General features: G+C 50.5%; 2 protein-coding genes across 2 annotated transcripts; one reads left to right on the top strand and one right to left on the bottom strand.

Moving 5' to 3' along the window:
* The first annotated feature begins 3335 nt into the window (after positions 1 to 3335).
* Positions 3336 to 14617, top strand: Mog (myelin oligodendrocyte glycoprotein). Its single transcript, XM_003461151.5, has 8 exons — positions 3336 to 3608; positions 4974 to 5321; positions 8227 to 8340; positions 10394 to 10414; positions 10904 to 10924; positions 13244 to 13360; positions 13573 to 13593; positions 13930 to 14617. The coding sequence occupies exons 1-8, from the start codon at positions 3530 to 3532 to the stop codon at positions 13941 to 13943; spliced, it is 735 nt and encodes a 244-aa protein (XP_003461199.2). The 5' UTR covers positions 3336 to 3529; the 3' UTR covers positions 13944 to 14617.
* Positions 13984 to 21459, bottom strand: Zfp57 (ZFP57 zinc finger protein). The gene is made up of 6 exons (XM_063239305.1): positions 21158 to 21459; positions 18379 to 18757; positions 17812 to 17938; positions 17373 to 17537; positions 17052 to 17068; positions 13984 to 16079 (listed from the first exon to the last, which is right to left on the bottom strand). Exons 2-6 carry the CDS (start codon positions 18670 to 18672, stop codon positions 14751 to 14753), a joined length of 1932 nt encoding a protein of 643 aa, XP_063095375.1. The 5' UTR covers positions 18673 to 18757; positions 21158 to 21459; the 3' UTR covers positions 13984 to 14750.
* Between the last annotated feature and the right edge of the window lie 6054 nt (positions 21460 to 27513).

Genomic DNA, 27513 nt, shown 5'->3' with positions numbered 1-27513 from the left:
GGCATGCACCACCACGCCTAATTTGCACCCCAGATTTCTAATGATGCCAGCCCTGCTGGTCCTCAACCCTTCTCTTCACACAGCACCTTTGCCTGAAGACCACAGCATGCAAGGCATGTCCAGTCACAGCTCCGGAGCTGCGCCTTTCAGGAGGCAAGGCATTTGAGGCCAGGCAGGGGAGGAAGAGCCCCGAGACCTGGGAGGTAAGGAACTGGCTACAAGTGCCGGAAACCCTGGCTCAGCCACTCCCTGGCAGAAAGTGACCTGGGATCTCATTACTGGGCCTCTTTTGTTCCTATGTCTTCTTATCTGTAAACAAGAGTGACTGGGGGAGAAGAGAGGGGTAAAAAATTTTTTTAAATAAGAATAAAAAAAATTTTAAAGAATAAAAATAAATAAGAGTGCTAGTAGATATTTGTTTTGTTACAGTTAGATGTTAATGCCTATAAATTGGTTAAAACAGTGGCACGGTAAGGGGGTTTGATTTTTGGTTTTGATTTTTATTTTGGAAATACCGTTTAGCCAAGCATGGTGGTGCATGACTGCTGAGGCCAGCCTGGGTTACAGCAGGCTCGCTCTCTCTCTCTCTCTCTCTCTCTCTCTCTCTCTCTCTCTCTCTCTCTCTCTCTCTCTCAAAAAAAAGAGAACTATGAAGCCAGGTACCATGGGACAGATCTGTAACCCCAGCACTGAGGGAGGAAGAAGCAGGAGGATGGCAAATTCAAGTTCTGCCTGAACAGCTTAGACACTGCTTCAGAATAAAAAAGTCAAGAAGTGCTGAGTGCATAGCTCAGTAGTGGAGTGTATCTCTGGGTTGGATCCCCAGTGTTGCGGGGAGAAAACAGGGGAACAAGGGAGGAAAGCAAGCAGGCAGGCAGGGAAGGAGGGAGGGCAGCAGGAGGGAGGCGGGCAGGACTGAGAAACGGGGCTGGGTGTGGCTCTGTGGTGCCCTGCTCGCCTAGCACACAGGAGACCCTGGGTTCAAAGCAATCTTCATCCTCACTCCAGATCTTGCTTTCCCCAGTGACACTGAGGAAATCAGAGAGCAGTGTCCAGGCTGGAGGTGTGGCCCGCAGGCTGGCTCTTGTCCCCAGACGCCTCTGTTGACAGACAGCTGGGATCTTTCTCCTCCACAGTAACTTCTCCAGGCCCAGCTTTGCAGGACTCCTGGCATCTGCCGGTGCCTTCCCCAAGGCACCCTGGGGGCGGGGGGTAACTCAAGGAGCCTACCTCAAGCATAAGAATAAGGAAGGAGCTCAGATCTGCAAGGAGAGGAGTTTGACCGCTGTGAGATGAGAAATAGGAGGTCAAGGGGTGGGGTCGGGGTGCAAAGGTAAATATATTTATTTATTTTTTTGTCTTTTTCTTTTTTGTCCGTACCGGGGGATCGAAAAATGTATTTATTTTAAATAAAAATTTATGTGCCTGCCTTGCAAGCAGGCAGTTGTGAGTTCTATCCCTGGTACCGGTAAAAACGAAAAAGACCAAAATAAATAAATAAATAAATAAATTTATTTTGTTTACAAAATATATGGGACCGGGGATTTAGCTCAGCAGCGTAAGTGCCTGCCAGACAAGTGGAAGGTCATGGGTTTAATCCCCAGTACCAAAAAACAACAACAAAAAAAGAAATCAGACCAAGAATTGAGGTTTTAGTAATTCCATTTTTACTTTGTTAAGTTCAAGTCAACAAGCCAGAAAGCCAGGCAAAACGAACTCTTCTGAAACAGTGCCGTACCGGGTTGTGTTCTAGACCCCCAATCTCCCAAATGAGTGTACAGCGGAAATTAAATAAAAAGAGACAAATTTAAAAAAAAAGAGAGAGAGAGAGACAAATTGTATGATTTTTAGGGTTCCAGGAGGGTCAAAACCTTTTAATTAAGTTCAAGACTTCGAGGGTAAAGACAAAGGGTTCTCTGGATCAGTCCATTTAAATTAGGACCAAGGATAAAGTGCAGGCAGTGAGCAGGACCTTGGAAGTCACTTCAAGGATGTCTCCAAATCATGAATCAAGTCAATTCAGTAGCACTGTCTTATCATGAAGACGTGGTAGAAGTGAGACTGTAGGAGTAGTCTTTGCAGCTGCAGTCTCTACCTAGTTAATTGGGGTTGGAGCCAGAGTGTCCGCAGCTACAGCCTTATCTCACCCTTTGAGGTGTCTCTGGCCTCACAGACCACTCCAGACCTCGGCCAGGACCAGTGAGTCACAGGGGTCCACTTACTGTGGATCAGCTCCCGTCGCCAGCAAGGGGCCTGGGACAGACTCACAGATAAACATAGAAAGCCAATTAGTAAAATTTAAATCCTGCTCAGAGCTGCTTGGTAGTGGTCTCCACCAGTACGGCAGAGTTGTGAGATGGAAGATTATATTCTAGACTAAGGCCGCTGGCTCCCTCCCCGCAGAATTGAGAGGCTCCTCTGTATTTCTTGGACACATCCTTCCTGTTCCACTCCTTTGAAGCTGCCTGAATTGTCTCGACTTCCTTTTAACTTCTTTGGAAGCAGTTGATGGCAACTCTGAAAATTTAAGCTGTTTCTAACAAATACTATTAACCTTCAGTTCCTTGTGTGGGGAAGGGCACAATGAAGAAAGCAAGTTTCTTTCTGTAATTCCGGTTGTGAGGAAACCAACTGCAAGGACAATCCATGTGAGAGCAGTTCCCCAGAGTCTGGAACCAGGGCAGCCTGCCCTTTCATTTACATTTAGATACTTTTAAACAAAGTATCTAAATGATGGGTTTTCAGATTTGCTTTGCCTGGGTTTGATTATATTGTTCTGAAATTGTTTTGCTTTTGTCTACTAAAAAAAAAAAAAATACAGCCTAGGTTCTTAGTTCTCTTCAAAAAAGAATGGAGATAAATTTAGTTAGCTACATAAAAAAGCAAATAAATAATATTGGTAATAGTCCTAACACCTTAGGACTGAATCCGGAACTGAAAATATTTCTTAGGATAAGAGGGTTGGTCTGCTGAGTAACTACTTTGTATTTTCTTCAGGAAAATGCAAAGCCAAATTTAAAAAAAAAATTTTTTTTTTAAGAGTCAACAATAATCACTCTGCTGTGGCTAGTTCTGAGAGCCGAAGGGATTGCACGAAGCTCTCATACCCCACACACTCAGGTGTCTGAGGTCCAAAGCAGGTTCCACCCCACTGAGCAGCTCTTGATGCCCTCTTTGGGCTAGGTATTCAGGAGGGGGATGGAAGGAAGGCTTGGTACCAGGTTCGTGGAGGAGGAGGGGGCAGGAGGAAGACCCGGTACCAGGCGGCCACTGCTCCGCTGCTCTGGGGGCGGGGACGGTGAGCCCTGGTCGTCCCCCTGGTCTGTGGCCCTTTTGTGTGGATGCCTGGCAGGGTGACGCAGGCTGTTCCAGCCCGCACAGCTGTGACAGTGGCCGGGTGGAGGCAGGGCCTGGGCAGCAATGCCCTCCCAGATCCTCTGTCTGTGCTCTTGGTGGGCAGAGGCCATGTACCCCCGGGGCCACTGCTTGGCCTGACCCCTGGTGGGGCACCAGCCCAGGAACGGCAGTGATGCCTGGGTCATCAGGTACCTCGATGTCTGGGGGCCTCCTTGCCCTCCTCATGGTCCAACTGTCGTCCAGCTATGCAGGTAAGATGTGTTTATTCTTTCCTAGGGAGACCTTAGAGCAGAAGGGCTCACTTCCTACAGTCATCCTCAAATGTCCACGCAGCTTTCCAAAAGTGGGAGCTGCTGGCTTGGTTTCCCTCTTCTGAAATCTCGGGGCTCCTTGGGGAGTAGAAAGCAAACAAAACTTTGTTTTGTTTGTTTATTTTTTCAGTGCTAGGGGCTGAATTCAGGACCTTGCACATGCTAGGCAAGTGGGCTAAATTTGGTTTAGCTTTGGCTTTTTACCTCTCAAAAGGGAGCCAAACGATGACAAGCTCTCAGAGTTGCCATCAGGGTCAAATGAGCTGCGGGACATGCTGGACAGGGCCTGTGTGTGGCAAACACCAATGTCCGTGGTGTTATAACATCTTGTTATGTTGGGGAGCTCACTCTGCAGAGTCAGGTACCCACATGTTTTTATAGGAGAGCTTTGTTCCCTGCACACAGGAGAAATAATAAAGACAGAGTCCTGGCCTCGGAGAGCTGCAACCCTATGCCCTGCTGAGAGACCTTCTCAGCTCAGAGGAAAAGCCACTTTGCCTCCCAGGAACCCAGGTCATTTGAGAAAGGCGCCCTGCATAGGCAAAAGACCAGGACCATGCTCAGAGCAGCCCCAGGGCTCCAGTGAGGCCCAGACAACAGACTGAAGTCCTCTGAAACAGCTGGGCATGGTGTACACCTGTAATCCCAGCACCCTGGGAAGCTGAGGCAAGAGTATGTCAAATCCAAGCCCAGCATGAGCACTTGGCAATTGAGCAAGATCCTGTTAAAAAAAAAAAAAAAAAAAAAGTGGGGCTGTAGCTTAGAAAGCCCCAGTAATGCAAGAAGAAAGGAGGAAAGGGCTAAACACAGTCACTCCGAGCGGCAGGTGTGAGAGGAGACTTCAGGGGCAATGGGCAGGGATCAAGACAGAGGTAAGGAGGCAGCTAAGTGGGCAGCGGACACAAGCAAAGCCTCGGAGGGGAGATTCAGCTCAGCTGAACCAACAGCAGGCAGGGAGGCCCCTGGGAAAATTAAGCCTCAAGACACTAAACCCACCCAGGCGCAGTGGGGAAGCCTCTCATGGCAGTGCTTTGGGAGGCTGTAAGGAGGGCCGTGGATCTGAGGGAGCTCCTGGCTGGGTGAGACTCTGCCTCAAACTAAAGAATTAGAAAAGGGTCTGGAGATGTACCCAGTGGCAAGGTCCTGAGTTCAATCCCCAGCACTAAAAACAAAGGAAAGACTAAACTACTGTATGAATCAAGCACCTCATTCCTGCCACACACACACACACACACACACACACACACACACACACACTTGTCCCCAGGCTCCCACTGACACCCCTGCTCCCCTGTGTCTCCGCAGGGCAGTTCAGAGTGATGGGACCAGGACGGCCTCTCCGGGCCCTGATTGGGGACGCAGTGGAGCTGCCCTGTCGCCTGTCTCCAGGGAGAAACGCCTCGGGCATGGAGGTGGGGTGGTACCGGCCCCCCTTCTCCAGGGTGGTCCACCTGTACCGCCAGGGCAGGGACCAGGACGCGGAGCAGGCCGCCGAGTACCGCGGCCGGACCGAGCTGCTGAAGGAGGCCATTGGGGAGGGCAGGGTGACCCTCCGGATCCGCAACGTCAGGTTCTCGGACGAGGGCGGCTACACCTGCTTCTTCCGAGACCACTCCTACCAAGAGGAGGCCGCCATGGAGCTGAGAGTGGAAGGTGGGTGCGTGGTGCGCACAGGGGGCGCCCTCCCAGCCTTCGGCTCTCCGGCTGAGGGGGACCCTCACTCTGCAGACTCCGTCGTCCGGTAGAGCTCTGTAAACCAGCGCCCTGGGAGCGCCAGAGCATGGAATTAGCTAAGTAAATGACAGTCTACCATGAATATTATGCAGCCATTAAAAAGATTGTTTTAGAGCTATGCCAGGTGGCTTCAAATAATTCCTGAGGAATTAGTGATAAAAGCAAACTATAGAATACAAGGAACAGAAGCATGAGTGTTTGTTAACCTGTGTATATATATTTGTATATATATGTATTCAAGGAAAAATATGAAATAATACCCCAAGAAAGTTAAAATGGATCACTTTGGTGTAAGAGAGGAAAGAAGGGAGAATAGAAAAAGACAAAAAGAAGAGCCCACAATTACCCATTCACATAAAAGAATACATGCGTCAGGCATGACAGCACAGGTCTATGATTCCGGTTACTCAGGAGGTGGAGGCGGAAGGCTCAGAAAGATGAGATCAATGTAGTGAGACGCTGCCACAGTTGTTTAAAAGCCTAGATATATATATATCAGTGATAGAACCCTTGTTTAGCATGAACAAGATTCCAGGTGCTGAAAAACAGGAGAGAGACAGATAGACAGACTGACAGAAAGAGACAGGGACAGAGACAGAGAGCGGCAGTGCTTCCCTGTAACCCCAGCACTCAGGAGCCTGAGGCAGGAGGTGGCGAGTGCTAGGTCAGCATGGACTGCAAAGTGCGACTGGGTTCCAAGAAACAGACACACAACAACTGTAACCCGACCCGAGGCTGGCCACGAGGAGGCCGTGTGGGAAGACGCCGTCTCAGCCCAGGCACACAGGGGACTCACATCTGTGAGCACAGATCAAAGTGAAAGAACAGTTCTTAGGAAGACAGAGGGCAGAACAGACAGGAAGAGACACCAGGCACCAAATATGCCAAATCATTTGTGTCTGATTATGCTGTGCTCCACAGAAGACTGCGAACACTCAAAAGGGTTAATGTAAGATCCAAGGAGACATCTCAGTTTCACTTGGGGATGTCTTTTTATCACTTATGAAGAAGAACAGTATTCTAAAGAGTCACAAGTGATCCAACCCTAGTGCAATGAATCCTCGATTGATTCTGGGGTTTTTCTTTGGAGACAGGATCTCACTATGTAGCCCAGGTTGGCCTCCAACTCACAGTGATTCTCCTGCCTCAGCCTCCTGAGTGTTGGGACCACATGCGTGTGTCATTACACCCTGTTAAATTTAAGAATTAACTGGTGTGCTGGGGTTTGTTTGTTTGTGATGCTAGGAGACTGGACCCAGGGTCTTCGCACTGAGCTACATCCCCAGAACTTTTCTACTTTTTGAGTTTTGAAATAGGGTCTCCTTTAGTTACTAAACTGCCCAGCCTGATTTGAATTTACAGTCCTCCCAGAGTGCTGAGATAACAGGCCTGTGTCAACAGCCTGACTTCTTTTTTTATTATTATTATTTTTAGGTCGAGACAGGGTCTTCCTAAGTCACTGAGTCGCCCAGGCTGGGCTTGTATTTTCACCTCTGCACTTGGGTTCATGACCTCTGATTTGTTGGCCCCTGGCCAAATCAAGGGAGGACATTTATTTTGGTAAGCAGTAAAAACAGTTTGTTCATAACTAGCTCCAAGGAGTGGAGTACAAGTGTGGGCGTGTGCAGTGTGTGGTCTGCTATAACGGGACAGTGGGACGGCAGCTCAGCTTGGCTCTTCCTGGACCCGGCCTGCTGTTCCTTTTCCTATGGAAATGAAACTGACCTTTGGCCTCCGGGTGCTGGCGTGGGGGACAGGGTGCTGTCCACTCGTCTGGGTGAGGGGGGGCAGTCTATGTCCTGTACCTGAGCGAGTCCAGAGAAGCCATTGTCTCTGGAGGCAAAAATCCAACTTTCAAAGATGCCTTTTGGGGCTGGGGATTTAGCTCAGTGGCATAAGCACCTGCCTTGCTAGCAGGCGGTTGTGAGTTCGATCCCCGGTGCCAATAAAAAAAAAAAAAAGATTCCTTTCGGGTTCCAGTGGCCTCACCTCTTGGGTTGTGCCCTCTACCCTCAGCAGGCAGTGAGAGCAGACCCATCATCCCTCGGTGCCCACCATGCTCTACACCTGGCTGCTTCCACAGCCAGTGGGTCCCACCTTCCTAAAAGTTCCACAAGAAAAGTTCTAACTTTTACCCCTAGTACTGGGGATTAAAACCAGGGTGTCAGCGCACTCAACAAATACACTCCCGCCAGGCTACATCCACAGCCTTTTTTTTAAGACAGCGTCTCGCTGTATAGTTCAGGCTGGGTTTGAACTCACTATGTAGCCCCGCCTGGCCTTGAACTCCCAGGGATCCTCCTGCCCCAGCCTCTCAAGCGCTGGGATTACAAGCATGCACTAGCATGTCTGCTTTTTAATTTTTAAACAGGTTGCATTCCAGGCTGGCTTTGATCTTCCATTGAACCTCCTGCCTCAGACTCCAGGGCTGGGATGACCTGGGTGCACTGCTGTTGTCGGCTCAGGTTGATTTTTACTTTAACTGCCACTGTGGCCCCTGAATTGACTTTCCCTCCTCTAGCTCTGTGTCAGCGCTTCTGCTCCCGTCACCCCTCAGCTTGGGTCCCGTGGCATGAGGATCAGATCCAAATCCCTCGCCCAGCTCTGAGGACTTCCATGAGTCCGACTTCACACACAGTCCTGACTTGAAGTCACTTGTCCTTGTGAGCCACTGGCCCTTTTTGGAAGCAAACCGCTTCTTCAGGACTTGCTGGGTCACCTTCTTAGAAACTCGGCAATGTTCACTGCTTTATTCAATCCAGCTGCTCGATCCCCAGGCAGCAGCATCCGGGGACTGAGCCTTTGGGCCGCTTCTGCCTTTCAGATCCCTTCTACTGGGTTGGCCCAGGAGTGCTGGTCCTCATCGCCGTGCTGCCCGTGCTCCTGCTGCAGATTTGCATGGGCTTCGTCTTCCTCTGCCTGCAGCACAGACTGAGAGGTATGGGCAGAGCTGGCCAGGGCTGCTGGGGTCCCTAATGGGCACTGGTCTCATACAGTTAGGTAAGGGTCACTTCTGACACTTCCGGCTCAGAGCTTCATAGGACAACAAACAAACTGTACAACCCTGTTTCCCTGAAAATAGAGCCTAAACAGAAAAACCATCAACCTTAAAAACTGGTGATCAAAGTGCCAACTCCATGGCCTTTCCTGGCAGCACGGGACACACTGATGACGCTCCTGTGGGTGATAGTGATACAGGGAAATGTGACTCAGAATCCGCTTGAAGTCAGCTGTGCCCAGTTCATGCCCCCTGGAAGCCCAGAATGAATTCAAAGGCAGTGGTGGTTACGAGTAGGAAAGGCTTACTGAGAGACTTACTCAGAGAGAGAGAAAGAGATCCTGAGAGACAAATGGAGTCCCGAGAGGACGGCCACTGAGACCCTTTGTTGGAGGTAATTCCTACTGCAAAATTGTAATGTGGGTACAGTGTGGGTCAGATCATAATCAGCTACAGGATCACAAGTGCTGCTGCTTAGCTGGTACTGAGCCAGTAGAGAAGCGGGGCCTGAAGTGGGACTACATGGGAAGACCAAGGTGTTTTGGGGAAGGGACAGGTCCAGATGCTCTGCTCACCCCCCCCCCCCGGATGACTGAGTAACTGAATTCCTGGACCAGGTGGTGCTAATTACAGCATAAAAGCAACTGCTCATCCACTAGAGAGGCCTGCAGGCCTGGCCTCCCTCAGATGCGCCTCCAGCCACAGTTCTAGTGTCTGTATTTTTGTGCTGACTTCTTTGAGAGCTCAGACTCTCTCTGACTGGACATTAATTTCTATCTAACTTAGTCACCCTTAATAGCAGGGACTTGCCTCTCCCTGTGCGCCATCAGACACCCTCTGGCTCCGTTCTGTGGAGGAGGCAGCAGCTGACCCCCGAGGACAGGATTCTAAGTGCAGAGCCCAGGCCCCTAGGCTGACCTCGGCCACAGGAGGTGTCTCAAGGAGGGCTCTGAACCATTGCCTCTGCCTTCTTCACTAACCAAGCACTCAGGCTGCCTATGCATGAAGCTCTTCTTCTGTGCCCAGGGCATCCTGCTAAGCCCCCAATTCTCTCCCAAGACCAAAGCACAAGAACCATCAACCCCCACCCCCACCCCACCCCACCCCATCCCCACTACCAAGCAGATAGATAGTGCAGAAGGGTGGGCTGGGGCATGTGAGGCAGCACAGGGGTTAGCAGGATCAACAGTGGGGTCTACTCTCTAGCCTTGAATTCACCTCAGATGTTTATCTCTCCATGAAGAGTATCTTCAGCCATCAGGGCTGAGCAGCAAGAACCAGAATGGTGGATTATGGGCCCTAGGTTTGAATTCCACTTTTGGCACTAAACTAAGCACAAAATTCTTGGTTCTCCAGGCCGTAGGTGCTTCACATGTCAAGTAGACATAATATTCTCCCCACCAAATTGCAGGGTCAGATGTGATGGCTCATTTGTAACTTCAGTACTCAGGAAGCCGAGGCTGGAGGATTGCTGTGAGTTTGAGGCCATCCTGGGCTACACAGTGAGTTCAAGTTTAGCCTGAGCTACATAGCAAGACCCAGTCTCAAAATCAAAAAACTAAACTGAATTGTAGGGAGGACTAGAGGGCATGTTATGTAGTTACATATCACAGAGTCAGTTCACAAACCATCAGCTTCCCTAGAGTCTAGTTTCTCCCTCCCTTTGGAGGGGACCAGGGGCCCGCAGGGTGGAGGGGCAGTGTGACCAAGAACTCCAGGTGTGGAGCAAAGAGCAGTGGGGGAGATGGCAGTGTCCTATGTTAGTTTGGGGCACTGTTTACTGGGCCACTTGCATCCTCCATTTCTCTGTTAAATCCCAACTGTACCAGGACTGAGCTGAACACCTGGTCTCAGATCCAGCCCTCATCCCACACAGCTAAGGGTGCTGCCGAGCTGCCAGGAACAGACCGTACACAGGCCAGGGTGCTGGTGTGGAAGGGTTCCCATCTGGTGCCTGAGAAGGAACTAAAAATATTGCCTTTTTCTATTTTAGGAAAACTTCGAGCAGAAATAGGTGAGTTCCAGGCCCTCTGCCCCCATTTATCCTTTTTGGCCTTTTGGAGTAACTGAAATGAGACCACCTCTGTCCCCTCTTCCAGTATTTCTGCTCCCCTCCATTGGAAATACACAATTTAAAACTATAACCAGGGCCGGAGATGTAGCCCAGTGGCACAGGCACTTGCCTGGCAAGCACAATGTCCTGAATTCAATTCCTGGTACAAAAACAATAAAATAAAATAAAACTATAACCAGCCAAGAATTAAGAGGAAATACCTTTGGTCTCCCCTGCCTTCCTCCAAGGCAGAAGTCAAATCCTACAGCTTCCCTGCCTCCAGCGTGTCCCAGTTGTACCGGGGATCAAACTCATGACTGCCTGCTTGCAAGGCAGGCGCTTATGCCGCCGAGCTAATCCCCAGCCCCCAGCATGTCCCAGTTTTAAGTAGTTAACAGAGAAAGGAGAAAGGGGCCCTCTACTAAATCCATTTCTGTGTTCCTGTTTCAGAGAACCTGCACCGGACCTTTGGTGAGTGTGGCCGCCCATCATTCTTCTCCTCAGCCTCAGGAGCCTCCTGGAAAGGCCCCTCCCTCTCCTTTGTGTCTCTGAAGAGGCTGTCAGGTGCACTAACATTGTTGACAGCAAATAAATACAGGCCCAGCACAGTCCAGCTGAGGTGAAGGTACTAGAATAGAACAAAGCACACTCACTGTCCTTTCATGACACGTGACTCATCAGGGAGGGCTTCCTGAAGGAAGAAAAAAGCCACCAAGCCCTAGAAACTTGACCCTGGCCAGCACTGGGAGGGTGAGCAGGAGAATCACTGCAAGTTCAAGGCCAGCCTGGAGTACAAAGTGAGTTCAAGGCTAGCCTGACCTCCACAGTGAAACCATCTAAAAAGACAAACAAAATAAAAACAAAAAACTTGATCCTTTTTTGCTTACTCCAGACTATCTAGTGCCAACAGAAGAGTGCTTGAGTGGTTTTTCTTGCTTTGTTTGGTCTTGGTTTTTTGAGACAAGATTTTGCTCTGCAGTTCAGGCTGGGCTTGAACTATGCAGCCCAGAGCTCAAACTTGCAGTGACCCTCCTGCCTCAGTATCCTGAGTGCTGGGATTGCAAGCATAGCTGAATGTGAGAACTTAACACCTTTTGTATGAGTGGACCCCTTCCAGAATGTTCTTCTTTGGTGCCATGATCAAGACCTGGGCCTGGGGGCTGGGGATTTAGCTCAGCGGCATAAGCGCCTGTCTTGTAAGCAGGCAGCCGTGAGTTCGATCCCTGGTACCGATAAAAAGGAAAAAGACAAAAAAAAATTGATTAAAAAAAAAAAAGACCTGGACCTGGGTACAGAAACAAGTGCTCTCCCAGGGAGCCGCATTCCCAGCCCCCAGAGAAATGTCTGTAAATGTGCACACGGGAACCAGGGACACAGCTCAGCGCACAGGGCCTGCCTGCAAGTGCGAGGTCCTGAGTTGGAGTCCCAGCGCCCTCCCCACAAATACACACAAAATATAACACACAAAATTACAAAGAAAATCATTGTATTAAAATAGTTATCAAAAAATACAATGCATAAAATTACAAAGAAAATCATTGAGATCCAAGCTTGTCAGAAAAAAATCATTACATTGAAATAGTTATAAAAAATCAGTTATTGACATCTGAGCAAATTTCATATAATAAATGTCTTTAAATAACAAAAGTAATGCATTAAATAATATAGCAGCAACTCTAACAATGCAATTTGAAAACAGTGATAAGCATAAACAGTGTCTGAAGATTTCTGTGACTTTTTATTTTTGTGGATGTTTTTAATCCACAAGACAAGCCAGACTCAGAAAGACAAGAATCTCATGTTTTCCCTAATACAGAATCTAGGAATAACATATAAAGGACATGAAAGTAGTGATCACAGCGGGCACAGGTGTGCTGCTCTTGTAGTTTCTGGCTTTGGTGTCTGTAGTTCTAGCGGTGGAATCCAGGGCTCACGGCACACAGCTCGCACTCCACTGACCACACTGTCTGCTGTGCCCACGTGCACCTGGGAGTGGGATGGAGCCCAGGTGTGCACCATCGCTGAGCTCCACCCCTCAGCCTTTTTATCAGGACAAGGTCTCATTAAGTCGCCCAGGCTGGCCTCCAGTTTGTGACCCTCTTGCCTCAGCCTCCAGTGTGGCTGGAATTACAGTTGCGCACCACTGTTCCCAAGTTGATGCATATATTTGCAATGAAGAAAATACTTGCTGAGCACAGTAATGCAGCTCTGTAATCCTAGCACTTGAGAGACTGAGATAGGATTGGGAGTTCAGTCAGCTTGAACTACAGAGTTCAAGGCTAACCTGGAGTATATTGACACACCACTCCCAAAAATAAAAATATGCTAAATCTAGTCAGGAATAGTGGCACATCCTGTAATCCTGGTAATCAGGAGGCTGAGGCAGGAGGATCTCTGGGAGTTAGGAGTGAGCGTGAGCTACAGTGAGTTCAAGACAGCTTAAAATGTAAAGAAACTCTGTCTCAACTCCCTACACACAAAAAAATAAGAAACCTAATAAAAATCCAGGTTGGTAGAACATGCCCGTAATCTCAGCTACTCAGCAGGCTGAGGCAGGAGGATCACAAATTCAAGTCTAGCTAGGGTAAGTAATTTAGTGAGAACTTATCTCAGTAAATAAACACTTTAATGTAGCTCAGTGGTAGAGTTTGCCTAGAAAGTGTGAGGTCTGAGTTCAATCCCTTGTCCAAAAAAAAAAAAAAAGAGAGAGAGAAACCGAAGGAGGAGGAGAACGCTGGGTGAGGTAGAAGCAAAGTCTACTAACTTCATCTGTTCTGGTGAATCGTTCAGATCCCCACTTTCTGAGGGTGCCCTGCTGGAAGATAAGCCTGTTTGCAATCGTGCCGGTTCTTGGGCCTCTGGTCGCCTTGATCATCTGCTACAACTGGCTACACCGAAGACTAGCAGGTGCAGTGCCGGGACAGGGACAGGGACTGGGACGAGTGGGAAGGACAGAGGGCATGTGGCCAGAGCCCTCGTGCTCCAGGGCTCGCTTCCCACGCACTGCCCAGGCGCCCAGGGCCGCTGAGAACTGGTTCTCGTGGGTCCCACAGGCCCACAGGGAGGATGAACAGGAGGCCAGCATCACCCACTGACCATCTATGTTTTTTTGTTTGCAGGGCAGTTTCTTGAGGAGCTAAGTAAGTTCTCTTTCATAAGCTAAGAAGGAAAAGCCAGAAAAGGCAGACTGAAGCAGTGTAGGATGTGGGGTGGCTTAGGGTTCATGATCCATCTCAGGAGGTAGGGGCTGGAGAGTGCAGGACAGAGGGGAGGAGGCAGCGGGGAGGAGCCAAGCACCCTGTGCCCGACTGAACCCTATCAAGGCTCCTTCCCATCCTCTACAGCAGCTGCCTGTGCACCACCCCAAGACCACCCGGACAGATAGGCAGAGAGAAGAGGATTCCAGAGGGCTCTGCAGGTCCTGGGTTTCATAACAGAGACCATAACCACTTTTTAAAGCTATGTTCTCCTTCCAGGGAACCCCTTCTGAGGGAAGCTGTGTCTTGCAGCACTTGTGGTCCCAGGGTACCTGTGTATCCAGCTGCACTCTGTCCTCTCCGCAGCGGGGACACTTGGGGTCCTGCACTTGCACAGACACCAGGAATTCCAGTGGAACCGACGTCCTTCCTGTCATCTCCTTCCTTCCCCCCCCCCCCCACATCTCCCACATCTTCGTACCCTGCACCACCTCCCTCTGCCCGAGGCCAGGCAGGTCCCCATCTCTCCTCAGAGGTTGCTGGTCCTGGAGGAAGACACTGACTGCAGGGTCTCGGTCACAAACTGGGACTCACCAACACCCTCCTTGCATGTCAGCACAGAGACTGCACTGGCAGCTGTTTCTCAGACACCAGCCCTGACTGGGCAGAAGCAGAAGACAGGGTCACCCAGACATCACTGCAAGCCGAGCACACTGCAAGGCGCAGATGCGGTGCATCCTGACCTACCCTGAGCCCCAGCAGGGAGGGCCCTGGGAACCAGGCCCAGTGCAGCTGCATCTGCTCAAACACGCATGCTGCCTCTCCCGCCCTGCCTGCCTGCCTGCCTCTCCTCCCATCTTTATATTCATCAGAGCACCCAGTTTTATTCAACAATTACTACTTGATGGTCTATCAGACACAGAAACAGCTAGGTGCTAATGAATAATAACACCAGTTTCCCTGTGCACACTTCTCTCACTCCTTTGTTGTCTGCTCACCTTTCATCCTCCAGCTGGGCCACCTGCCTACCAGGCTCAGGCTTCAGGGGAACCAGCAAGGGAAGACCTGGGCCAGCGGCCTCTATTCCTGCGTCAGGACCCTCACTGCCCCCTTCGTTGATCTTCTCCACATGCTTTGTCCCTTGCTTCCCCTGTCTTATGGCTATGGATCCTAAACACTCGATTTCCTCTGCGTCTCCACTCCTTCCTGGCCACAGGGGAGGCGGTTTCAGGCAAGAAGCCGAGCCGCTGACCCAGGACCAGCCGGCATTGCTGCCTGCCCCTGGAGACCTTCCAGTGATCCAGCAGCCCCTCCTTCTCCCCGAAGCAGCGGTCGCACACAGGGCAGCAGTAGACTTTCTGCCTCCAGTGGGTCTGCTGGTGCCGGGCCAGCTGGGAGGCGGAGTTGAAGCACTGGCCGCAGTGGAAGCATCGGGCCAGTGGCTCCCCGAGGTGCACCTCCTGGTGCCTGGAGAGCCAGGCTCTCTTGCTGAAAGTCACAGGACAGTGTGGGCAGGAGAAGAGCTTGCATCTCGGCCTTGAGGGCTTTGCTGGTGGAGAGCTGGCTCTACTGTCCCGGCAGGATGTCCTGGTGCTGGGCGCCTGGCTCTTGGTCACAGGTGCTTGGTACCTAAGTTCCGGTGCCTGGGTTTGGGCCCTAGGGCCTTCGGTGCTAAGCACAGGGCGCTGGGTCCTGGCCACTGGTGTATGGTTCCTATCCCCAAGGCCCTGGTGGGACCTGGGACCCTGGAACCTTGCTGTGGGGCCCACAACCTTGGCAACACGCTCAGGGTTTCCAGCCGCTGGCTCCTGATTCTGGTGAATCTTCTGGTGACGCTTGACCTCTGACTGGTCCCGAAAGGCCTTCCCACACACGGGACACGAGTGGGGCCGATAACCCAGGTGCACGCGGAGGTGGCGGCTGAGCCCGGAAGCATCACAGTATGTCTTGTCACAGAGTGAGCAGGAGAAGGGCCGCTCCCCAAGGTGTGTGCGCCAGTGGTAGTTCAGGGCCTTGGGGTTCCGGAACAGCTTCCCACACTGGTCGCAGCTGTTGTCCTTCTTGGGGCTGTGGATGAACTGGTGGCTGTGGAGGTATGAACTCCTGCTGAAGCGCTTGCCACAGGTGCAGCAGGAGAAGGGCAGCTCCGGCCAGGCTGCCTGAGACGCCGGGCTCCTGTCCCGGGACCCGCCAGGTGTGGAGGGCGGGCCCCGGCCAGGCCCTCTATGAGCACGGCGGGCCTTCTTGCCGCCAGCCCCATCACCTTTCGGATTCCGCTGATGTCGCCGCTTCTTGCCTGCCATAGTGAGAGAGGAAGCATAAGACAAGATCCACCAGGAGAGAGATAACACAGCTTCCCTTTCAGCGCGAGACCCTCCTCCCTTCCTGCCCAATATACCTCTAAAGCTGGAGGTGAGAAAAGCTTTAGGCTTTTCACATTACAAGCAAATACAAATTTAACTAGAATCCTCCAATAATGTTGGAGATCTAAATTTTAATTTTAGCCACGTTTGTACTTTTTCTTTTTGTCTTTTTCAGACAGGGTCTTGCTATGTAGTTCGGGCTAGCCCCAAGTCACAGCAACTCTCCTGCCTCCACCTCCCGAGTGCTGGGAGTATAGGTGTACCACACCATGCCTGCCACAGCCCCATTTCTTGAAATCCATCTTCTGTCCTTCCTGTTCTGCTCCCACAGGTCCCCCTGCACCCCCAGATGACCATGGTACATAGTAACTCTTCTACCTGGGACTTTGTATGCTTTCGGTTACTCAGAGTCAATTACAGCCCGAAAATATTGAATGGAAAACATATTTTTAGAAAGTTGACATTCACAAAATTAATACAAAATTTACTACAAACTATGACAGTCATTCTGTTTTTATTACTGTTGTTTAATCTTCTTCTGTGCCTAATTTATATGTTAAACTTTATTACAGTTAAGTACACACAGGATAACACACAGTATACGTGGGGTTAGATGCTGTCTGGGTGGTGGCTTGGGAATGAACCTGTATGGATAGAGGAGGACCCCACTGGTCCCTACGCTGGGCCCGGGGCCTAGGGCGCTCGCATGCTAACCAGGCACTCGACCACTGACATACAACCCCAGCCCAAGGGAGGACAATTACATGTCATTCAAACGGGGACACTTGAGAGTAAAATTATTAACAGTTAACAATAATTATCAATAATCAAGATGGAGTTAGCAGTGTAACTGAGACTAGTCTGGGAAACGGGGAAGTATAATCAGCCTGACCTGACAGCTCTCACGGTTTTTTCAATACTAGGTATTGAACCCAGAACCTCTGTACTGAGCTACATCCCCAGCTCTTTTAAACAATTTTTGTTTCGAGACAGGATCTCTGGACTCCCAACCAGGATTTGAACTGGGGATTATCTTGCCTTGGTCTCCCGAAGTGCTGGGATTAAAGGGAGTGACAATGAGCCCAGCATCTCCCAACCCTTCGCTTCCAGGTTCCAGTCTTCTCTGCTCTAAACACCATCAAGTTTACCTTCCCTGCCTCTCTTTCCTTCTAGGAAGAGCTTTTTGATCAATAGCAGTGAGCATGCAATCACCCAGTACACGCACACTGGAGCCATTCCCTGTCCTGAAAGGCTCAGACACTCACCATGAAGTCAAGGTCTCTTCCAGCTGAGTCTGCCCAGCTGGAGAGGTGCAGATTAGGAGAAGGGGACACAGTCCCCTTCGTCACCTCAGTCAGCTCTTCACCTTGCCGGGGACTGTGCTGGCCCTCATCTTCTCCTCTCCTTTACAACTCTTACCTGAAGGGCGGGCTTTTCCTCGTGGGGAATGGAGATCTGCTCTGCTTTGCCTCTCTTCCTGCTCAGGCTTGATGATCAGATCTCGTCTCAGCACAAATACCCTGGCTGGTGAATGGGATTGAGAAAGAGTTGAGTTGGACTTAGGCTTGGATGGGGGCGACGGGCCATCTCTTATATGCTTGGTTCAAGAACTTTAATGTGGGTTGCTCAGATGTGGGAGGAAGACATGCAGAAGGCCAGCTCCTAGCAGCATCTCTGGCACGTGAGTCTTAGAGGCTTCTGTTTCTTGTCCTTTACCCGAGCCTATCCACCTGCCCAGAGAAACCTGATATTCTAGGCCCCCACAACGGGCGCTTGGCAGGACACCTCAGCCTCTCACCCACAAACAAGAGGTTCCTGAAGGTTTCAGACATAACATCATGGTGAAGGAGCCTCTGACTGGCAGTCAGACAGTCCCACTCCTCCGGGGTGAAATTCACGGCCACATCCTCCAGGGTGATCGGCATCTGGAAGAGCAGGACAGATGCAGCAGGGAGTGTGACAGCGAGACCGACACCCAGTCTCAGAGTTCAGAAAATGAAACCTACAGGAAAAAGAAAACCCTGAAGGGAGAGGGATACAAAGACAGGCACAAGGCCAGCAGCTACCACCTCTCAAAAGGGCAGAGAAGAGAAATGGAGGGAAATACACTGCAAAAACAAGAACAAAGCAAAACTAAAAAGCCCCAAATGAAGGTTGCTCCCCAGAAAATCTCGGGAAGTACCTGTGAGGGCCATTGAGAAGACGGCAGCTCCTTCTCCTGTCTGCACAGAACAGTGTGAGGTCCACTGGGATGGCGGGTGGGAGGAATGGACACAGAGCCCCTGGGCATGGGCCAGGCCCCACAGCCCCGAACCTTCCAGCAGTGGTCGCTCTGTGGCTACCAAACTCACGCAGGGAGTCGTACCTTAGCATCCATGGTGCCTCTTTTTAGCTTCATCCAGAGCTGGCCTGGCCTCCAGGGCTGAATGGCCTCCTGAGGGCCCTTTGCATCACTGTCACTGGGCAGAGAGAGATGCCCCTTGCAGGCCACCGGGCTCGGTATGGCCTCCTGGGAGAAATCCATCGGCTGCAAGGGGCAATCTTCCCCGTCAGCTCTGTCAGCTGAGCTCCCCTCTTTGGCAGTGGAGAACACCTCTGGTTCTGTCACAGCGTGGACCACAGGGGTCTGGGCCCTGGACGCCCTGCGCTTAGCTGCCATTATCCAGCAATACCAGGCGGGGACTGGGCATCTGTCAACTGCTCCGGCCCACTTCTAGGCACAGGAGGCACCCAGCTCTCAGAACCTGAGGTCAGAAAGAAACGGCATCTCAACAGTGGGAGGAAGAAATGGGCCTCCTACTTGGTTAGAAAAGGGCCCCCATCACAGTGCTCTCCGGGGTGCCACTGAGTAACAATTACTGAATCCACCTTCGTTTCTGCTTGCCTATTTTGGTTTTTGAGACAGGGTCTTGCTATCTTCTAGGATGCTATCCTTTTGCCTCAGCCTCCTAGAGTTGGGAATACAGGAATGCAGCCCAGCGCCCAGCTACTGACCCCATCTTAAGGAATCTGTAGCACAGAGATACTGAGTAATTATCCAAGGACATTCTTGACGTGTGTGGGACCTGGGGGGTTTTTCTGGCTTTGTTTTTTAGTTTTTTGAGCAGGGGCTCTATGTAGTTCAGGCTGCCCTTGAACTTCCTATATCCCAGGCTGGTTTCAAACTTGCAGTGATCCTCCTGCCTCAGCCTCCCTGCATGCTCCACCATGCAACCTGGAGTTGACGTTTAGACTCAGTGCCACAAAGAAGCGTGAGGGGCAATCAGGCTAGATCAGTCACAAACCACTGAGCCAGTCTCTTCATTCTGACTTGGTTTCACTGGAAATGTGGGAATGAAGATGCTAAGAACCCAGCCAAAACCAAAAATATTTGATTACATGACCTAGATTTCTTTTCAGTTTGGGGATCAAACACTCAAGGCCTTGGCAGACAAACATGCTACCATGATGAACTGAATTTGAATATACAGATGCTCTTCAACTTATAGAGGGGTAATGCTCTGATGAAAATGCTGTTGTGTCAGAAGTGCACTCAATCCTCTTAACCCACAGAACACCACAGCCAGGCGGGTGTGTTGGCACATGCCTGTAATCTTGTCTCAGGAGGCTGAGGTGGGAGGATCACTGGGAGTCCAAGGCCAGCCTGAACTACATAGTGAGACCCTGTCTCAACTTGCCCACCTCCTCCCAAAAGAGAACACCAGAGCCAGCAGAACAGCACAGCACAGAGCCCGGAGCTGACTGGTCGCCCAGGAGCTGCAGGCTGCTGTCACTGCCCAGCATCGGGAGGGTATCAGTGTCTTCCCAAGCCTATCACACGGGGTTTCTTTCATAGGGAGATAGATCTTTTAGGGAGAGCGAAAGAAGGGACAGGAAGGAGACTAAAAAGAATTACGATGCGTTATGTACAGGCACCAACTCCTCACGATGAACATAATCATCAGGTACTCCAAATATATACTAATAAAATACAAATTTTAAAAATGCATTCAAAGAAAGAGCAAGTATCAGTGTGTTACACACCACATACTACCAGCCTGGAGAAAAGATTCAAACTGAAAATCCAAACTACAATTTCCACTGAACTGGCAAGGCTTCCGACCACTGCAAAGTCGAAGCCCCACATGGTGGCCACACAGGCCAGTAATCCCATCCCAGGTAGGACTGCCACTAGTACCACAAGTCCCAGACCAGCCCCAACCACGTGGCCAGACTGTCTCAAGTGAAAAAATAAAACCGTAAGCTGAAGCATCATAGTCATGCCACTGAAAGCTGGGATCATCTGTCTAGCTAGACCCTTGTAAAGAGCAGTACTGAGAACACAGCAGGGCTTCCTCAGGGGGTACAGTGAGCTGGGCACAACCCCCCCCACACACACACCACACCACCATTGATGAGTCCCTGCTAATCCAGCAGAGCTGAAGCCTGTCCCTTCCTCCCGCTGGCGGCCACTCACTCACATCTCCCCTCCTATCAGATGCTAAGGAGAGAGTTAGGGCAAAAGAACCTGTTGGCTTTTTTCCTTTTGAGCTTTTTTTTTTTTTTTTAAATCCGGAATCAAACTTATGACTCGGTGCTTGCATGCAGGCGCTGTGCTGCTGAGCTACATCCAGGCCCTCTTTTGTCTTTTTGAGACAAGCTTTTGCTTACGGAGTTCAGGCTGGCCTTAAACTCACTATGTAGCCCAAACTGGCCTTGAACTCAGAGATCCTCCTGCCTCAGCCTGCCCAGTGTGGAACTACAGGCGCGTGCCACCACGCACAGCTTCCTTTTCACTTTGGGAATGTAGCAGAATTGAAAATGCCAGCAAGGAAAAAGGCATCTGAGGAACAGTTCATTAGATCCCCAAAAGATGTCAGGAGAGCTGATTCACAGAATCTGAAGTTAATTTTCCTTTTTCCCCTCTCCCCTCCCTGACGGCTCTGTGAAGTGTGTGAATCCAAGATTATGCTATTTCCCAGTCAGCTATGCTCCACACAGCTTCCGTCAGTGCTCCCGACTCTCCCGGACGGCATTTGCTGAGGGTGGTGGGATCCCCGGGTTGGGATCCTACCCTGCCCCGGGCAGCTTCCACTCTGCACCCGCCCAGCTCCCCCAGGCGCTCTGTCCTCCGCTCCCACCAGCCAGTGGTCTGTCCCCAGCACCTCCAAGCGCTCTGTGGATCCCATGGGCGCTCTGTCTCCAGCTCTCCAGGGCGCTTGGTCCCCAGCACCTCCGGGGGCTGTCTCCTCTGGGCTCTGAGGCCCTGGACGAAAGGAGCCGTAGGGTCAAGGTTGCACACGGCCCCTCCAGGCCGTCCCACCCTCGCAGGAAGGGCCGTCACTTCCGCTCGCCTCCCCAGGAGCGTCCAGCCCCAGGTTCTGCAGCGCCCCCCGCCCCCCAGCAGTCCCCAAGACCGAGCCCCAGGCCCGCTGCCCGGCAGCGCTAGGCCGTCTCGGTCCGCACGCAGCCACGTGTGCCCCGTCGAACGCCGCGGCCGCGTGCCCTCGAGGACCCAAGGCGTGGGGCTCGAGGCCGGGCGCGTCCTCCCGCTGCCTGCCGCGCTGGAGAGCAAACTCCCGCCCTCGGCCTCTCCCACCCGCGCCTACCCACCCCGGGAGCCAGAGCCCTCGACGCGCAGTGAGCTCCTCTGCCGCAGCGCTGGTCCCAAGCCGCGCGCCCCGCCCGACCACGCCCCAGCCCAGCACGCCACGCCCTCCTACCGCGCCCGTCACGACCGCACCCCCAGCCCACGCCCCGCCCCCGGCTCTTCCGGGTCCCCGCGGGCTCTGCGGGTGACGCTTTTTGGCAGTGGTCCCGCCAAGGTCGGGAGTTTGCGTCCTGAGCAACCAGGCGCCTGAAGCACCGAGCGCTGGCTCCGCAGGCTTCCGCTCCTGCCCCGTGGTCTCTGGCTCCACCTGACGCTCAGGTTTCCACTCATTCCCGGTCTTAGTTTACTCTTGGAAAAAAATGAGTAATTTACCTTTACTTAGGTTCTCAGTACCTAGCGTTCCATGTGTGGATCGCCCCGAAACAACAGAACATAATAAAATGTTCTCTCTTCAATTTTTCCCTTTTTTTTTTTTTTTTTTTTTTTGCTACCAGGGATCAAACTCTCGACCTTGCCAGCAGGCACTTTTGCCGCTGAGCTCCATGTTCCGATTTTTACCCTCTGAATTTTTCTAGGTAACATATAAATTTCATGCAAAAACTGAAAAAAAATTGCAGTCTTCAGCATGAATGGGTGAAAACAGACACAATCACTAGAAACTTTTGGGCTTACTTACAGCCCAAAAGGACTCTTTTTGTTTTTGTTTTCAGATTGGGTCTCACTATGCTGTTCTCTTTGGACTTGAAGTAATCTTAAACTCAGAGGATTTTCCTAGCCTCCCAAGCACTAGGATTACTATACCTGGCCATTAAAACTTGATTTCTGGACCAGGGCAGTGGCACAATGGTAAAACTGCTTTGCTGTAGCCTATGTAGCCTAAACAACACTATTTAGTTTTGAGCTGTGTGCTGATGCGGTGGGTAGATCAATTACGGATTCATATTTCTTCAGGATAAATTCTTTTTTTTTTTTTTGCCTTTTTTTTTCATTTTTACCGGTACCAGGGATCGAACTCACGACCGCCTGCTTACAAGGCAGGTGCTTATGCCGCCGAGCTAAATCCCCAGCCCCTGGATAAATTCTTGTCTTTGAAGAGTAGAGGTCCTAGTTGGGCATGGTGACGCACACCTGCGATCCCAGCACTTGGGAGCTAAGACAGGAGAATGGTTGGGAGTTCGAGACAGGCCTGGGCTACAAAGTGAACTCAAGGCCAGCCTGAACTGCATAGTAAAAAACAAGACAAAAAAAAAAAAAAACATATTTTGAAGGCCTTTTTGTTTTTCAAAAGGTTCCATGTGGTGTCCACTCCTGTGCATACTTTAGTGGTCAAGTTAGGACTTGGACAGAGCTTGTACTCAGGCTCTCAGGCTTAGCATCTTCATCCTTCTGTCACTGGACCTTCCATTGTGCTTGGGCTGTGGCCCAGGGTAAAGCGCGTGGCTCTCTCATGAGCAAGGCTAGGCTTCAGGCAGGGCACCAAAATACAAGGGATCTCCTGTTGCTTGGTGCTATCAACCCTTCCGATTTTTAAAAAAATTCTTTTATTTTTTGTTTTGTTTTGCTTTGCTTTGGTTTTTTGAGACAGGGTCTCACGGCTCTAGCTGGCCTTGATCTCACTATGTAGCCCAAACTGACCTCAAACTTTTTGCAATCCTTCTGCTTCAGCTTCCCAAGTGCTGGGATTACAGACATTGGCCACCACACCTGGACCACCTTGCCTTCTCCCTGCCTTCCTTTACTCTTTCCTCCCTCCTCCCTCACTGCTTCCCTCCCCTCCTGTTCCTCTTCTACCTCCTCCCGCTTTTCTCTTTTCCTTTTCCTTTTTCTCTTTTCTCCTCTCCTCTCCTGTCCTCTCCTCTCCTCTCGTCTCCCCTCCCTCTTTCTCCCTTTCAGATTGAACTCAGGCCCTTAAGCTCACTGGGCAAGCTCTCCAGCACTGCACTACATTCCCTAGCCCTTTTTATGTATTCATTTACTTTTCTATGGGGAAATTGAACCCAAGACCTTAGCACTGAGCTTTGTTGTCAGTCCTTTTTATTTTTATCTTTATTTTTGATCCAGGACATCTCTAAATTGCTAAATTTGCCCAGCGGGACTCAAACTTGCAAGCCTCCTGCCTCCTTTCCCCAGATACAGGCAGGCACCACCACACCCGGCCTTATCTTCCAGTGCCACCACTAGGCTCCTAAAACCCTAGCAATTTTCCGAACAATAAGGGTACTAGAAGAATCTTTTTGACTTAATAGTTGGTCTTTGATCTCAATTTCTGGCAGAATTCCTAAGATCTTTGTAATTTCCTAAGTGACAGAAACATCTGACATGGAGCTCTTACAGCCTGTGGAATTCCTGGAGAGACAGGAATACTTTTTTTCTTAGGAGGTGACTCATGGATGTGGATTGTTACCAGGATGACCAAGCCATGATGAATGGCTTAGAACTTTTAATCCTAGCCAGGCATTGTGGTGTTCACCTGTAATCTCTCGGGAGGCTGAGGCAGGAGGGTTGCCATAAGTTCAAAGCCAGTTTGGACTACATAGTGAGTTCAAGGCCAGTCTGAGTGAGACACTTTCACAAAAAACAAACTTTAATCTTGTCTTACATTCTCTGAAAAGGGAAATACTGATCATGACTATGTGATGTAGCTCCATTAAAAAAAATCTCTAAATTATGAAGGTCAGCAGCTCTTGGCATGGCAAACAACAACATATTCATGGAGCTGGGCCTGGTGGTACACGCCCACCTCCCAGCACTCTCTGAGGCTGAGACAGGTAAATCGCAAGTTCAAATCCAGCCTTGGTGACTTAGTGACCTAGGAGACTATGTCTCAAAGTTTTAAAAAAGAGTTGAGGATATAATTCAGTGTGAAGGCCCTGGGTTCAATCCCCAGTACAAGAAAAAAAGAAAAGTCCTGGTGGACAGTCAAAGGTAAGTAAAGGTCCAGCAAACAGCTGAACCAAGAAAAGGGTTTGTGGCAACTTGGATTCCTATCGATGGACAAGAAGCTCAGGTGGGCAACCTGGAACTAATACCTGGGCCGAAGCAGGGCAGGTGTGTGGGACTGCCCTTCCTCTGGGCACCTGCCCCATCCCACAGTGTCCAGCTCAGTGCTGGGGAGGGCGCCGGCTGTCATCCCCAGAAGAGTGAGGTCACCCTGAGCATGGCTGTCACACTGCAGTGTGTGGCCCTAGAGCTGGAGGGGGCCAGCTGCTGTGGATGACAAATCCTGGCTCGCTAAAGCCCTGGCCCGGGGTTGGCCAGAATCTGGAAGAGTGAGGAACATCTCTAAATCAGCCCTTCTACACCAGAGACAGCAAGGGTGGCCTGTGGGGGTGTGGGGGTGCAGAAAGAATAGGGTGTATACATGTACCCTCCCACGATGAACAAGCTCATTAGGTACTGCAACTGCAGTAAATCTAAAATTTAGGTGAAAAAAGATAATCGTCCCTCCTGTCATCTTTTGTCCCTTTTCTCGGTTAAAATGATGTCATCCTCTTAAGTACAGAAAGTAGCCCCAAATCTAAGTGTAGTTGATCAAGTATTAAACCAGTCCTGGCTCAGGGTGGGGAGGAACCCAGCATGAGGGAGGGCACTGGGTGTGATTCCCACCCCTGCAAAAAACAAAAACCGTTTTTTATTATTTATTTTGTGCACCACCACACCCAATTTAAAAAACAATTTTTAAAGCATGCCAAAAAAATAAGTCAAACATGCCAAGTTTGTTTTTTTTTTGAGACAGGGTCTCGTTTCGTAGTCCAGGCTGGCCTAGAACTCATGGTGATCCTCCTACCTCAGCCTCCTGAACGCTAGGATTACAGGTGTGTTTTACCACCCCAGTCAAAAGTGCCATGTTTTAAACAAGAAACAACAAAACCCAAACCAAAGGCCTCTCCAGCTGCTGCTCGGCTCCTGCTCCTCATCCTTGCGGCCACACGGGGGTGCCACCGCCCCGCCGTCGGGTTCTGACCCGGGAGGGACGCGGCTGGATCTGACCCGAGAGATCCTGGTCTGGTGGGCGTGGTGGGTGGGGGCGGCTCAGGAGTTTGGTTTGCTTTTGTTTGTTCTGGGGATTGAATCCCAGCCTCGCGCGTGCTCGGCAAGCGCTGCACCTCTGAGCTACCTCTCCGCACCGGAATTTGGTTTTGAGACAGGGTTTCGGGAAGCGTTCCAACCCGTCAGCCTCCTGCCTCGCCCTCGCACAGAGCTGGGGTGAGCGGCCTGCCCCCCACACCTCCTGCAAAGCGGTCATCGCACAGCCCGGCGGGGCCGGGGCCTCCGCGGCACAGAGGCGCACAGGGCGCGGGGTGACCGGGGCTGCGCACTGCGCGGAGAGGCACCTTCCAGACTTTCGGATGAAGCCTTCCGACCACAGGGTACTTACCAGTGCTCACCGCGTGTCGCACGACGTGCATGCCCTGTGGACAGCGATGCTCTCGCCGCAGCTGTGCCGGCCTTGTGTTTTCCTAGGCACCCTGCGCGGGGCTGCGGCCGAGGGCGACACCCCCACCCCCACACCCCTACCCCAGCAGCACCCACTGCAGGCCCAGCCCGCTAGCTCCAGGCCGTTTCTGGTCCCTTTCCACCCCCATCTGCAGAGGGCGCTGTTTCTCTCCCCTCGCTCCTCCTCTCTCCTTTCCCATTGTGTATGTGTGTGCGCATGTGCCTGTGGTACTGGGAACTCAACCCACGGCTTAATGCACTGAGCTGCATCCTCAGCACCTTCCCCATTTTTATTATGGCTTTTTAATTAAATTTAGGGATACATTTTAGATATGCAAAAGATTGCATTCATCATAAGGAATTTGTTACTTGTATATGATGTAACTTCATTTTCCCCTATTTCCCTACCCTCCCTTCAACTCCTCTACCCCTTATTTACAAATGCTTTGTTTCCATTTTCTTCATTTCCCCCCTCCCTCCCTACTTATTTTTTGCCTATTTCACAATATCTATTACACATTTTGGTCCTTATTTACATTTTTGGTTTCTTACAACAAAGGAAAAATGCAGTATTTACACATGTGTGTCCGGCTTGTTTCTTTTAAGGGTATGGTCTCTAGGTGCATCCATCTAGCTAGAATGTCTCAAGCTTATCCTTCTTGACGGCAGAGTAATATTCCATTATAGTTTTTAAAACGCACATTTTGTTTATCCATTCATCAGTTGATGGGCATTTGGGCTGTTTCCAAGATTTAGCTATTACAAATTGCACCACTATTGCCCATATATCGCTGTGGTATGATCCTTTAATTCTTTCAGAAATATAACAGGTTCAAGTAGAATCTGTAATCCTAGTTTCATGAAGAATCTTCACACTGATTTCCATGGTGGTTGTACCAGTCTACACTCCCACCAACAGTGGAGAAGGGTTTCTTTTACCCCATAGGCCTGTCAGTATTTATTATTGGTTGATTTCTTAATAATAGCCATTCTATCTGGGGGAAGATGGAATGTGTATCATTTTAATTTGCATCTCTCAAATGACCAGTGATGTTGAACATTTTTAATATTTTTTTGCCATTTCTGTATCTACATCTGAGATGTGTCTATTCATTTCAGATGACCATGTTTTTGTTTGTTTGTTTGTTTGGTCTTTTTCCTTTTTATCGGTACCGGGGATCGAACTCATGACTGCCTGCTTGTAAGGCAGGCACTTACGCCGCTGAGCTAAATCCCCAGCCCCAGATGACCATGTTTTGATTGGGTCTTTAATTTAGGGGACCTGTTTTTTTTGTTGTTTTTTTTTTATCGGTACCAGGGATCGAACTCACAACTGCCTGCTTGCAAGGCAGGTGCTTATGCCGCCTGAGCTAAATCCCCAGCTCCAGGACCTGATTTTTTGGAGTTCTTCATATAGGTTAGTAGTCCTTTGTCTAAGAAGCAGCTGGCAAAAACTATTTGCTATGCTCTGGG

The sequence above is a fragment of the Cavia porcellus genome, unplaced genomic scaffold (assembly GCF_034190915.1).
Source record: "Cavia porcellus strain 051 isolate PalLab524CR breed Dunkin Hartley unplaced genomic scaffold, mCavPor4.1 scaffold_28, whole genome shotgun sequence".
In the NCBI taxonomy this organism is placed as follows: Eukaryota; Metazoa; Chordata; class Mammalia; order Rodentia; family Caviidae; genus Cavia; species Cavia porcellus.
This window is presented reverse-complemented; position numbering and strand designations above follow the sequence as displayed.

Coding starts and splice junctions, on each gene's coding strand:
- Zfp57 (XM_063239305.1), bottom strand. CDS start 18,672: ATGGCAGCTAAGCGCAGGGCGTCCAGGGCCCAGACCCCTGTGGTCCAC. Junction 17,939..18,378: donor GAGGCACCATGGATGCTAAG/GTACGACTCCCT, acceptor CTGCTCTTCCAG/ATGCCGATCACCCTGGAGGA. Junction 17,538..17,811: donor CAGGAACCTCTTGTTTGTGG/GTGAGAGGCTGA, acceptor CCCATTCACCAG/CCAGGGTATTTGTGCTGAGA.
- Mog (XM_003461151.5), top strand. CDS start 3,530: ATGCCTGGGTCATCAGGTACCTCGATGTCTGGGGGCCTCCTTGCCCTC. Junction 8,341..10,393: donor CCTGCAGCACAGACTGAGAG/GTATGGGCAGAG, acceptor TTTCTATTTTAG/GAAAACTTCGAGCAGAAATA. Junction 13,361..13,572: donor GCTACACCGAAGACTAGCAG/GTGCAGTGCCGG, acceptor TTTTGTTTGCAG/GGCAGTTTCTTGAGGAGCTA.